Source organism: Anguilla anguilla, chromosome 1, assembly GCF_013347855.1.
Source record: "Anguilla anguilla isolate fAngAng1 chromosome 1, fAngAng1.pri, whole genome shotgun sequence".
NCBI lineage: Eukaryota > Metazoa > Chordata > Actinopteri > Anguilliformes > Anguillidae > Anguilla > Anguilla anguilla.
The window spans coordinates 25,067,867-25,081,960 of record NC_049201.1 but is presented as its reverse complement, the minus strand read 5'-3'; the positions used below and the strand labels follow the sequence as shown (position 1 = coordinate 25,081,960).

Here is a 14,094-nt window from a genome sequence, read left to right as displayed (position 1 = left end):
TAACTGAATTAAGGTACTGTTGAACTGAGAAGTCTATCTGGGAGGTCTATCTGGAGGGACTGCTATTAGAAACGGCCTGATGAAGGCACTGAGATGGACCTGGGCTGAAAACCAATCTGCCTCAGCTGTGCCTGCCAGTAGGTTAGGCTGTGATGGTGTGTATTACAGATTTCCTTAATCATGAAAGTGCTGGGACTTAGTGACGTCAATGTATGTAACTCCTGGAATAATTAATACATGCTAAATAAGGCTGGGGCATGAACTAGGCTTTCTTTCTCATGTACTGTGCATTTGCTTACATGTGTTCTGCACATCTGAAGTGGAGAATAATGGCTGAGAAGATATCAGAACACAATGTACTCAAAACGTCCCTTTCTTAATCCATCACCCCCTTCTACTTTGTAATTCTCTGGCTTAGCTTTGCTACTTCTAAATGGAGTTATGTCTTGAAATAATATCTTCCCTGCTTTTAACATGTTTCAAAAATCAGTTCTGGCCTTGGAACCTTTTCACCTTCATCCTCAGTCTCCTCTTTGCTGACCCTTGTTGCCTATTCTCGTGTTACTCTGTTGCACAGCTCTTTTATCAGATTCAGATTCGTTTAAACGATTGTTGGGTACGTTACAATATTCAGTAATCATAAAAGCAGACATGAGTTTATATATAGCCTAGACGGGCCAAGTTTATAAAATAGCCTCCAACTATCAAATTGGCAGGCTAAACTATATAAAATAGCTGACTACTATACCAGCACCCACCCTAAAACACCCGCTGCGCTTAATTACTTTAAATGTATTAGTCGCTTTCAGCGACTGGCGATTCTGGATCACTTGGATAACTTTTTCATCCTCATTTTCTCATTTGTTTTACCAATAGAGGTCGCACATACTACAACCATAATTCTGACGCTTTGGAGTAAATAACGGAAAATTATTATAGCGTGGCGCATGCGTACCGAACGGCAGAATTTGCTGAACGACCATTGCCGTTTGGGGCTTGTATTTTATACTTTCATTCCCGAGGCTATACCACGCTTTCTGAAAAACATGACTGGACTTCAGTTCCCAGGAAGCCCTTCTCTCCCATTAACACTGAAGGAAGGGGGAGCTGCCACAACTGGAGAGAGATAATAAGATGCGCATGAACTAGTTGACTAGGTACGAATAAAAGAAAGTTTCAAAAGACGGAAAAAGTTGTAAATATGACCCGGTCCTCAGAATTCCCTTATACACTAGCAAGTATAAAGCAGCTGCACCATTCCTTCACCATCAAAACAATATGAACGATCTCTGCAGTTGTCCTTTCTGGTGATTGCTGGAATTAGAAGTTTCTGCAGCTCTCTTCGCCAGGGAAACAAACCCGTCTTGTGGAGAAAGCAAAGGTAACGTATTTATGCTTTCGCCAAATTGTGTTCGGTCAGTTGGCGCGTTGTTTTACAGGTAATGTATAGAAGGGGCAAACAATAACGCCATTGTAGCCTATAGCCTAACTTGTTTTGCTGGTATAGATTCAGCAACTATGTGCCAGCAATATCTAATTGGAAATGGAGGGATCCAGATGTGGGTCCATATGTAAAATGCATTGTAACTTCTAGTAGGCTATAGTTTGTAACTGGGTGGCGTAACAGATTTGAGTTAATAGAGAGATGTCGCCTATCAGCACACATTCGTCAGTTCTACCTCATTTGGAACTCAAAAGCATTATTTAAATGTCAGTATAGCTAAACATCAACCTGTGTTTGCATGTTCTCATAATTGCTTGAAAGTTCTTAAACATTGTTATCGGAATTTGGTTCCATGAAACAGCACAAAATATAACCTGATATAGTCTAATGTTTGTACAAAAATGCGCTTTATCTCATGCAGTACAAAGTAGGCTGCTATTAGACTTTGCTATGATTTTAGATTGTCTCACAGTGAATACTATTTAGACCTGTTCATAAACCATCACTGCAGTCCACGCATTACTATATATTTATGTATATATTAATATATATTTATGTATATATGAAACCCGTGATTCAGAAAGGAACGTCATAGGAGCTTGCGTGCGCTGTAGCTACGACTTAAAAAGTAGGCTACCATCTAATGTTAATTCTGCCTTTACATAATTATTGAAAGAAGTCATTCATTTAAGCATAGGCTACAGGCGTCGCATATTGGGATGCATACTGAATACCAAAATATAACCAGTATAACAGTATTTGTTTTAAATTAGTAGGCTGCTTTTTGTGGTATGATCCCACATGGGCCTACATTTCATTAATAGTTTGCATACATCTGATCTGGAAATAATCATGCAATGTCATGTATGCATTCCAAAGATAGGCAACACTTAAGGGAGTCTTGGACCATGCTGAGGAAAGCAGTATTTGAGCTTGCATTTTCTACTTGGATATTTCACTATTTTATTTTTTATACATGTTGACACTTTTTTTTCATTCATTAACGGACATTGGTTTAAACTAGCCTACTATCCAGAACATACCATAATAATGTTTTCTTTTGTGCTGTTGCTAGATTTCTGATGGTTGGGACAGAACGTACGTCCACGGGCTACATCAGTCAACAGTGTGAAGAATGCCTATCCTCTGACCAAATCGGGAATCACAGACGAGGACACTATTTTTTTCCTTGGAAAGTGTTGGAAAGTTGTCAAGGGATTTTTTTACTGTTTGTTTGTACACGTGTCATTGAATTTTCAACGGATGACTGGAAATAACTGCGAGCGAGGATGATGTCGGAATCAAAAGGCGTTTTCGCAACGTTTAACCCCCACATTTGTATCTAAAATGTATGCAAAGAAACAGTGTAACATACTCTCTGTCAGTTGTAGACTCTTTTGTTGCCACCCTTGTCATTCAATGCACCGTGTTTCCATATTCAAGTGAACAGCGCTGCCAATGCACTTTTGGGGGCTAAATAGCTAGGCTATTGCATCCTTTAAATTTTGATATAGCGAGTCCAACACCACATAAGAAATACTTTTTCACATTGTCATCATCTCAATATAAGGAAGAAACCCAATGTCTTCCGGCAGCCCTTCTCCTTCGTCCTTACCAAAAGCGTACTCCAACTCTCAACATCCAGCTGCTCCACCGACTCCCTCGCCGTCCCCTAGCCCGCCGGCTACACTCTACAGCCGCCTATCCAACGGTAGCCTGAGCGCTCCGAGCCCCACGCTCTCCCGCTGCTCTTTTCACGGAGTCTCTTTTCTACTTCAGATTGGACTCACCAGGGAGACTGTTAACCTCGAAGCGCATGATTTGTCGCTTTCCGCCGTGAAAGATCTTGTCTGTTCTATAGTGGACCAAAAGGTAGGACAATTCATCTTTTATATTGTTGTATTTTGTTATAACCAGCGTTACTGAGGATGCGTTGATCACCCTACTTTTAAACTGTGACTTGCAACAAAATTCGTTTATGCGTTATGAACTTTCCATACGTGATCCTCAACTTATAAGCCTATTAGCATATTCTAAATGACAAAAATACAAAGTCCAAGAGGCCATTTCACTTACGTTGTGGTGACGAAAGGTGTATTTCCAAACGGCCACTGCCGTACAGCCATTCGTTTTTGAAGTACGTTAAGTGCCTCTTAATTAATTGGTCCTTTTGTACGTGTAAACATGGCAAGTTCGTGAGGATGTGAGGAAATTTTTGTGTGCAAATTGTTTTTGCAATAGTGAAACTTATTTTATGTAACAGTGCTTTGAATGGTTTAATGGTCATGGTTTAGCGTTTCCACATCACCTATTTTGTCTTGTAGGCCTACATGAGGTAAGGAGTCCGTGTGCACATACAGAAGTGCAAATTACCACCTGTTTTGTGATTACTGTACAGCGGGACAGTATTCTCATGACAATTAGGGTCCTTTCAATTGATCTGTAATTTTTTTCTTTTTATGTAATAAAATAAAATAAAGCCAGCAATGTATTAACATCGCATCATCTTATGCCTTGCATTACTGTGCATAGCTTTTTCTTCCAAGCTACCACTTTAAACATTTTGCTGCCTTTGGAAGTTCTTGTGTGAGTAGTTAGTTCAGCCAGTGGTTCAGGAAAGCAATTCTGAATGACAAATACAAATCTAAACATTACATTTACATTAATTCATTTAGCAGATGCTTTAGTCAAGAGTGATTTATAAGACTACGCTATGCCAAGTAACACTAAGTGGACACTTTGTATTAATGATACGACTGGCTCCACAGGTGAAGAATGAATTCAATGCAAACCAGCTTGCCGAGCTGTCAGGTCCTGCTTGTAAATTGTAAATGTAAATAGGTATGGAGGGTGATCAAAATCTCTTGCTAAGTGGCAAGAAGATTGAATTTAATGTAGCTGCTGTTAGTTGAGGTAGTATTCTGGATGTGCAGGATTAAGAAAATTCAAAAAGCCTTCACAAAGACAGAATTTAAGCACTTACTGGAATAATTTAAATACTTACGCACCAAGTATAAGAGGAGAACTTGATCTCTCCTCAGTGAGTCCTGGTAAACAGTGTGTTCCCATGGAGTATCCTGGGATTGATGTACCTTTAACACGGGGAACCCTGGGTGCCTTAATCCCATCACTTCCAACTATGTACTGTTACTTCAGACTCCTGGTAATGATGACATACCTTTGCCCCAGATGATGTGCAAGGTGTGAAAAGCCTACCAGCTGTCATCAGTGAGAGATACACATTTCCTCCTATTGCCTTCAGCTCTCTTACTCTGTGGCCTGTAGTATATACATTTAATATGGCTAATGGTGGAGGAGTGTGGCTGGGCACAATAACAGATTCTAAATTGTTGGGAAAGATGGGAAAACTGATGGGCCTTAATATGATCCATATTCATGAAAGGGATTCTTTAGACCTCTGCACATACTCCATTATTAAGTGAATTAATCTCTATAGCTACAGTGCTTTTATACATTTTGTGCAATTTTTCACCACTACGACTGCTAATTCTAGCTGTTTGCTTTTGTCATAAAGATAAACAGATAACTTTGACACTATTGGAACATTAAGGGCTACTTGCACATACTGCAGTTTGTTTTTTTACCACCTTGTGCAAGCTCTGTTGTTTGCTGAGGCATGCACCATGGTGTGAAACAAGCTTTCACACTTGTTAAAGCAATTTAGCTTTACCAGTAAACAAACATAATTGTTATTTTGTCATGACAGTGTTAAATTTAACTCAAAGCATTTAGAAGAGCTCGAAAGCGAGCTTTTAAAGTTAACTACATCAGTAAAGCATTGGAATGAACAATACGAAATAAAACAAATTTCTCTCACGTCTTTGTATTTTAATCTTGGAAGTGATGTCAGGTAATAAATATTAGTTATAAAAGTCAATGGGTGGGCAGTGTTGGTGAAGTTGTGTGGTTGTTTGGCAGAAATCAGAGACATCAGTTGACATATGAACTGTGTAAAAAGGTAACGTAATCCCCTGGCAATTCAATATGAGTCCAGCAAGTTCCCTTGGCTGGAGGTTTCAGTCTTTAGTCCAGTACGCTAATCGTATCTCGTTTTGCTCTGCAGCCAACAAGGGTTGCAGTTCAAACCTCGCGGCAAACCTACCCTCGTTACATGTTTGAGGAGGGGTGACTCACTGAGGCAGCAAAGCCCCCTGCTGTTAGCCACCGCCCATTATGTTAGGAGGTAGCTGCAGTAATTCCCTCACCCCCAGTGTCCACACTGGATCAGCAGTAGTTGCTGCCCTGTTTATGGATTTTGCTGAGTGCCGGAAACTGATTGTTTTTTTGCTGTTGTACATATTTCCCGAAACTCCCATGAATATCAACAAATCCAATATGTTTTAAATTCAGTGGCATTAGTATTCCGTTCTCCAGTGTCTCCCTGATAATCTGGCCTCATCCATCAACCATATGCACACACAGATTTGTTCATTAAATGTACTCATTTCTATGTTAACTTAGATTTTTTAAAGTTTTATCTTGACATAAAATAGTTTGTACCTCTATGAAATCTTCAGACCACAAGTAAAGAAAATTGAAAAGTAGATTGGCCTATGTATTTAATTTGTGTGTGTTGTAGTTATTTAAATGACACTATTTTGCCAGTTTGTTTCGACGATCAGTGGACACTGACAACACAAATCACATTAAAATAGTAATTTATTTTAACTTATATTAGGCTACATGAAAGACACATGTACATAGCACATGCATATGACCATAGTGTAATATTAATAGTAGGCTAATGTGATGACATGATAGATACTCCTCACAAACATCAGAAAACAGTTACAATAGAGTAATGTAATGTTCTTCACCAACTGGCTACCGTAAGAAAGTGCCTAAAAGTGGTTAAAGTGCTTTACTGTTACCAGTGTGGTAACTCTGTCACAGTGCTGGTTGTTGATGTCTAGGGTTGTTGATGCCTGAGGTTATTAATTAAATCTTTCCAATTACTAACCTCTGGCACTTTGATTGAGCTCTTTCAGTTCGGCCTGGCCTGGGTCCAGTTCACATTAGAGATCGACTGATATGGATTTTTTACCAGGCTCATACTGACGCCGCTGTTTCAAAGAACAGGAAAGCTGGTCGGCTGACGTCTGCGTACTGTATATATTTTTCCCCTAGTGAAAAAGGTTGAAAATACCAGCTGTCAATTGCACATAAGACATGTAAATTCTCACCAAGTGTTGTACTTAAATGGCTTGGAATTATGCAAATTATCATATTGAGGTCAAACGATGTCTTCTGTTAGACAAACTGGTATCGAACGCAGCAGCATATGATGACAGTGACCTTAAGAGATTTTGTCTAATCAGCCTATTTTAAACGTTTTCTGAGATCTGGTAGTGCAATGGTGTGAGGACAAGAGTTCAAGTTTGCGCGGGAGGGTAGGCCTCAAAGCAATGGCAGCGAAGCCGTGCACTCTCTCACCAAGCAATATTTATCAGCAGGAAGCATTTATCACTGGCCTGGCAATGTGATTTAAGCCATAGTGCGCCCATTGAAAATGAGTGTCATTTCTCCCTTGACATTTTTAGAAGTCATGTCTATCTTCTGTATTGGAGTGCTTGGCTTCTTTAAAGCTCTTTTAAGAAACTGTATATAACTTGTATATCCATGTCATCAGCAGCTGTTATGATGTGTTTTAACAATTGCAAGCATTATAACACATTTATTATATTAATAATTAAAAATGTATTTTTCGGACTTAACCAAATGGCTACAGAGGTCCCCCCTTGGTTAACTGAAATAAGCATTTTGAGGTTGTGGCAACCTCATTTTTCAGCCTGTCCAATCTGGTGAAGTGGGTTCCACGCTCAAATTTGGCTGAAAAAGTAGACCTTAAAATGATGTTTTTTTGTTGGCTTCTGTTGGAGACATGTCTTGAAAGGATGGATGAGCAAAAGCTTCCCTTCAGTTCTTCCTTCTTAGGTTGCCGCCTTGGGGTTGAAACACAGCCATAGTTTTTGACAACTGAAAAATAATGGTCCTCATATGCTTTCAATAGCATTCAATATTGCTCAAACTGAGGACTTCTTAATAGCTTAAAACGAACAAGCCTGTGTTTATTAATCATATTGTCATGATTAAGCCGATTATTTTTTATTAGGCTGATCATATTAACACAAAATTAGTTAAAATAGGAGAAATTCTAATGAGTGTAAAAGAATGGACTGACTACAGGGTTCTTGCATGAAATCCAACATTATGCTAGTTCAGCAAAGCATATCTTCCCACCTGCTGTTGCAACAAAAAGGACACGCATCTGGATTTGATATCTGTGGAAAATATGACTGTCCGTTTCCTCACCCAAGACGGTATTCTTACGAACTGTAATCTGCAAGTAGTATTAGTTTTTTAAAAATCCACATTTTTTTGAGGGGGGGTGGGGGTGGAGGGGTGAGGATTTTGTAGCTGAGGGACCAAAAATCTCATCTGCTATTTGCAGATTCTACTGCTCTGTGCTTTGGACCCGTCCAGAAGCGGACAGGAAAAGCCTGCCGTTTGGTAATATCTCAGTAGGCCTAGATATTATTCAAGTGGAACCTTGCCCCTGTGAGCTCTCATTTCCTGAGCAGGGAGACAGGCCTGCGGGTAAACGATTTACCACTCTCCGTTATGCTAATGCAGTTCATATCTATTGCTAATGATGTAGAAATTATGCTTGCGCGATGGACGTCTGCTGCTGTATATTACTGGTCTTTCTGTGCATTAAGAACTAAGAACACATTAATGTGTGCTGAATCAGTACATTTACCGTAAAGTGTTGCTTTTTGTGACTGATTTTTTGTTTCAACACCGTCTGCATGGGTAACAGATGGATTTAAAATGCTGTCACATAAATCATATTGCGCATGAGTTGATGTTGTTTTTAGTTTTTTGGGTTTTCCTTGACTTGCTGTTAAGTCTTCATGCTGTCTTGTCGCCATTGCTGGATGTGTTCATGTATTTCTATTTAATATTTCTGAAAGAATATTTAGGGCTGTGTGCTTAAAGAATCATGCTGCTAGAATATTCAGGATAAAACAAAAGAAGCAAACTACTGCTAGCATTAGTTTGTTTAGTTGATGTATTCTTTTCATTTTATTTACTCCGTAGTTCATCCTAGTTTACAACTGTTCAAACAAATTTGCTAAATGTTTGAAGGAAACAACTCAGCTGCCTGTGCTTCGTCGCCGTCGCTCGTGGAGGCACGTGAGGTGCGGTGGGCGGGGCCGAGCTCCGGAGCGCGTCTCTGAGGGTGCCCGATTGGCACGGGGCGAAGCGCACCTGCGCGCGCTTCCTTCATCAGGCGAAGGTGGAGAGGAAGTGGCCTGCTGCCAATCTGGCCCTGGGGAGGGGGGGGGGGGGCAGGTGGGCGGTGGGGGTTTTTTTTCACTCGCGAGAGAAAAAAAAGACGAGGGCACACGCAGTGCTTGTTACCGTTTGAGCTTTTTTACACGTTGTGCTGGCATGCCAAACCGGAGACCTGTCCCCCCATGGGCCCTCCCTTCTGGTGGTGAACACAATTCGGATCATTAACCTCTGCTTGTACACGGCCAGATGACTGTGATGTCGGTTACCATGACTGGCACCTGGCCTGGTGTTTTCCAGTTTTGGTTTTTGTTGTTACCCCAGAGAGTTCACTTATTTGTTCCTTACTACTTCTGTTTTGCCTCAACCAGTTGATTTAAACTTTTCCATTCAGTGTATTAATAGTAATACATACAGTTTTAAACTTGGTTAAATTTATTTTACACGTGCAATAAATATTATTAGATTTAAACGTAATTACATATAGTTTATTTAACATATAATAAAAATATTTCTTCTCAGACTACAGGCTACTGTTGCTGTGTTGCACCACACCCAGTTATGTTATATAAAAAGTTAACTACATCACAACTGCCTGCAGCAATAATTTCATTGTTCTCAGGAAGTAGATTGTGGCAGACTAAGAACATAAAAATGGAACATAAAATGTAATGGAATTTAACGCTTTAGAATAATCAGCCATTTGTTCTTACATGCCAGGCTCATACACAGTTCCTGTATATTTCATGATACATTTATGTGGAAAGTCCACTTACTGGAATCAGCTTTACAATTATAAGCCCCAAAGAACAGATGTTGTCCTTCAAAACATTTAAGAATTTTCTGGAAATCTGTAGAGGTTTGCGGCCCCATCATTTTATTATCAGTAAATAACCGTGAAATCTATGTAAGTTGATGAAATGTATCCTACTATTTTAATTTATTGTATTCAGAGAATATTTCAACAAACACATCTACCTGTTCTTAGAAGTTTTGACTCACCCTTAAATGTAAGCGTGTTTATTAATACATTTTTTCAAATAATAAATCGCTGAGGGCATTTCCTTAAATCAATGAATGGAATCTGGTTTTATTCATATTTCAATTACTCAGATCAATCAATTACTCATACCAGAAATGTCAAAATAATTTGAAAACCGGACATTCCTGTTAAAAAATGTTCATCTGGCAACCCTGATAGGACACTGAAGTACATCTTAATGGTTTCAGTGGAGCTCATAAGAAAGAACTCACTCGTGTCCTTGTTTGACATGCTAAACAGGTCCAGGGAGCCATGGTATTTATGTTGAGAGCATTCTGCCACACTGTGCAGTGAGAAAGGCAGCCACCTGGATCAGACATTAAACTGAGGTCACTGTGCTCAGTTAGGTTCCCATGACACTAAACACAAGGAGCAGGAGAACATTACTGACCCCATTTATATGATCACAGTGCTCCTTGCTTCTTCATGCCTAAACCTGATGACAGTAATTCATTTTGCTCTGATTACTGGAGAGTACATGCTGAAACACATTCTTATCCTCTTCCTTGGGTGTGTGATTGTGCCTACACAGTTATTCCAGCTAAATTTGTCTGTAAATCCTGTTTATAAAATTGGTGCTGACAGGTTATTTTCATTAACAATGGCAAGGAAACTACTGTGTTGGTGACCTGTTGTGGACTACAACATTGCTATGTTAAGCTCTTCGGTGCGAACAATGGTTCAGACACATTTCAGCAATTGATAACTCAAACAATATATAGATTGCGGGATTATGGAGCATGGACTGATGATGGTGTTGCATTCAATGTTTGGTTGGCTTAGCAACCAGTAGAATTTTTAATTGAGTGGTGTGGGTTAACTTGGAAAAGTGATGGACTATGAAGGCTATGTTTATTATATCAAACCTGGGATAGAGGAAATCTGTGTTTCCTGTTCCTCGGATTTGGATGTTCCACAGATTTGGTGTTAAGGGTATCTCCAGTGGATCTAGAGATTTTATTTCCCTGACTCGCTTTGTGATACGATAACTTGTGAATGGACTCTCAGGACACTGGAAGGGTCAGTGTGATCTTGAAATATGATTTTGTGCTGTCTGCTCTATGAACTTAACAGCTTGTCCCTAGATGTTTTTATAACCAGTTTATAACCCTGGTTTTTTAATGTTTCTCCTAATGTGGAATGTCCAGGCCGATCACATCACTGAAATGTACTCAAAGCAGGAGAGTGCAGACGAGCACGTCTTGTGTCCACTCTGCAGTTCACCCACTGAGCATTGCTAGCTGCAACTAATTATGCATCGCTATGAATGCATTATGGACTGGCACAGTCAGAATGAAATACCAATTGGGGGAAGAATCCACAAATTCTGACAGTACCTTAATAGGATGGGCCACCCGACAGCCTTATTAGTCTTGGTTCATGCCAGTTATATGGATGAACCAAAACTAATAACCAATTCAACACCTTATCCGAAAGATGGCGACTCCTACAGCACAGTGTCCCCATCACAACACCGGGGGATTTCCCCGGAAACCTCCCATACAAGCATATGGCTATAGACAGTGTTGAACCCTTAATGTCTGGTAGCTGTATTTCTAAATTTCATTAATAAACTATTTATTTAGTATAATTATTTTTAACTTCAATGTTAATACATTTAGCTTTCCTTCAGTATATTTTCATTGCGATTTTGTACGTATCCTACATGGAACAAGTTGTATTTTTTTTCTGTTGTATGAATGATTGGCAGAAAACAAAAACAATGATACTTTTATCACACATGTGCAATGTCTTATTTGAAACATTTATTAATTAAGTTAAGCTGGATAGACATAAAGTGGTTCTCCTTTTAAAGTTCCCTCACTGAAGCTCACTGAAGCTCTGTGTTTTATGACACTGTAGAAATCATCCCTCTCAAACTTTAAGCTTACAGTCTGGCCCATGGGTCATTGCCTGATGCTTTCCTGCTCAGTTTTCAGTTCCTTTGAAATGTATATGTTATTTCTTTACATTTCAACTGTCAGTTTGTAAATACATTTGGTTTTGAGATTGGCGGACAGATATTGCTATTTTCAAATGGGAGTTATCCAAATCTACAATTTATCTGGCTCGCTATCTCACAGTCAAATTACGATGAATGTTTGTTGTCTCCCAGCTCTCTTTAACTCCTTACCAATGTCATGGAAATAAAGTGTATGGGTTTGATTATGTGAATCCATCAAGTTTGCATTTGTGTTTATGACTGCTAGGAGTTTTACAGATCATAGTTAGGAGTTTATTCAATGAACATGGAAAGTAATTATATTATATTATATTATATTATATTATATTATATTATATTATATTATATATTTTACTACATGCTCTGGATTTTCATTATATTTGAAGATATGCCTTCAGTATTTAGTAAGGAGATCCATTTTTTTTTCACTGTAAAGTTTAAGATAAAGATTAAGATAAAATTAGCCTCATTTTTCCTCAGCAGTACTACAGAGAAACCTGTGCTCAGCATCATTAGCTGTTACTGCAGCTGTCTTACCAGTACCTGTACACAAAAGCTATTTTTTCAGCCATCGTTCATTGCAATTATATGCAGAGTATATTATCGTAGCCAATAGCCTCATCGAACTTGAGTCACTGCAGATGTCATCTCGGCTGTCCTTACTGTGCCGCGATGCTCTGGGGCCGTCGGCAGGGGCAGGGGCGTCGGGCGTGTGCTGCATTCTTCCCCAGGCGTGTCCGCAGGCGTAGCTCCAAGTCCTGCTTCTGTTTCAGTCACAGCTCAAAAGGGCACTCGCCACACACACACAGGCTCATTTCATATGGACATGCAGGCGTTGGAATTGATGTGGCTACCGAGCACTTAAAATATCACATATTATTCTCCTGATATTCTACTAATATTCTTCTGATGTTTTTTGTATTTCTGATGCATAAGGCAACTTACATGGTTGTATAGTTTGTATCGAATGGAAATGCACCTTTCTGGAAATTAGCATCTTGTTTAAATAATCAGTTTGACATGCTATATAGCTTGTACCTAGTGCACCCATCCTGTCCCTTCAAAACTACACGTCAAGGAAGACTTTCTGATTATCCTGTGATAGAGTACCACACTTCCTTGCAAATGTCATGTATGTTGCTGAGACTTTTTTGTAACTTTTCCTGTCTTAACTGTTCCATACAGCATTAAGGCAGCTAAACGTTATTTTTTTATTTTTTTTTTAGGAGCAAATCCATTTGTACTTGGTGCTTGCTGTGTGTACCCTCTCATTCACTCTTAAAATTTTATAAAAAGTACTGGTACAAATAAAGTAATACTTAAAATGATATTTGCAGAAGACATAAATTTTGGGGTAAAATGCCTCTGAAATATGGACAAAAATACAAAAGTGCGGCACCGGAAAAATTGGATATTTGCAGACGTTTTAAAAGAAACCATTGGAAACATTACTGCAAAGAAGTCAACATATCCGTGGAATTTAAATGACTTTGTGAGAATCCAGTATTATAACCGCAGAAATAATTTGTTCAATTTATAATAAATGAGAATTCCAGAAGTCAAGATAATCAGGCATGCATTCCACCGACCTTGCATCTGGATTCAGGCAATGGGACGATTCTGGCCTTTGCAGATCCTCCACTTTATTCATTGGTTTAAGACTGTCAGTAAGAACAGCCATTTGAATTCCTCCTTGCCCACCTTGGCATTGGAAACACATCGTATGTGTGCGTCCTCAAATGGCAGTTGGTAAGGTTTTAAAACGTGTCCTCGCTCACCAACATATTTACAATATCAGGTGAAAACTATCACTTCAGCCTGTTCCCATGCATTATACGTGGAACTGTCACTAATCAGACTTTGTCTGAGCATTGAAATGAAGATGAATGCATTTGCATTTTTAAAATGCTCACAGTGACTTGGCATATCTAACCAACGCTGTCCATTTCTGCCCTGCGTGCGACTCCGTCCGTGTGCCTGAACAATTCGTTTACACACTTAGCGTTAAGTTGAAGTACTTGCATACTTAAACTAATTCATTCAGAGGCCATGGCATTTCGGATGTGTATCTTGGACCCGTGCTAGTAGCAAGGGAATTTGTGTTGCATAACACGGAAAAATGATTTATTGATTTGGCAATGCTTTTTAGGAATAATTTATTGCACCGTTTTCAGGATTGGTCAGCATACGCAGTCCAGCAACCCCGTTCAGTATGAGGCTTGAATTGAAATGTGCGTTTCCAGACTGAATGCCATGTTTTTTCCACATAATTAAATTATATTGTTGCAAAGGGGGAAAACACCAGTTGCTTCACAAGCAGGACTTTCC

At 39.3% G+C, this 14,094-nt stretch overlaps 1 protein-coding gene across 1 annotated transcript in view; it reads left to right on the top strand.

The window, feature by feature from the left end:
* Positions 1-509: 509 nt before the first annotated feature.
* Positions 510-14,094, top strand: part of prkd3 (protein kinase D3) — a 66,196-nt gene continuing 52,611 nt past the window's right edge. Inside the window, exons 1-2 of the mRNA XM_035412642.1 lie at positions 510-1,381; positions 2,520-3,316. Coding sequence (XP_035268533.1) covers positions 3,026-3,316 — 291 coding nt within the window. The 5' untranslated portion in view covers positions 510-1,381; positions 2,520-3,025. The remainder of the gene's footprint in view (positions 1,382-2,519; positions 3,317-14,094) is intronic.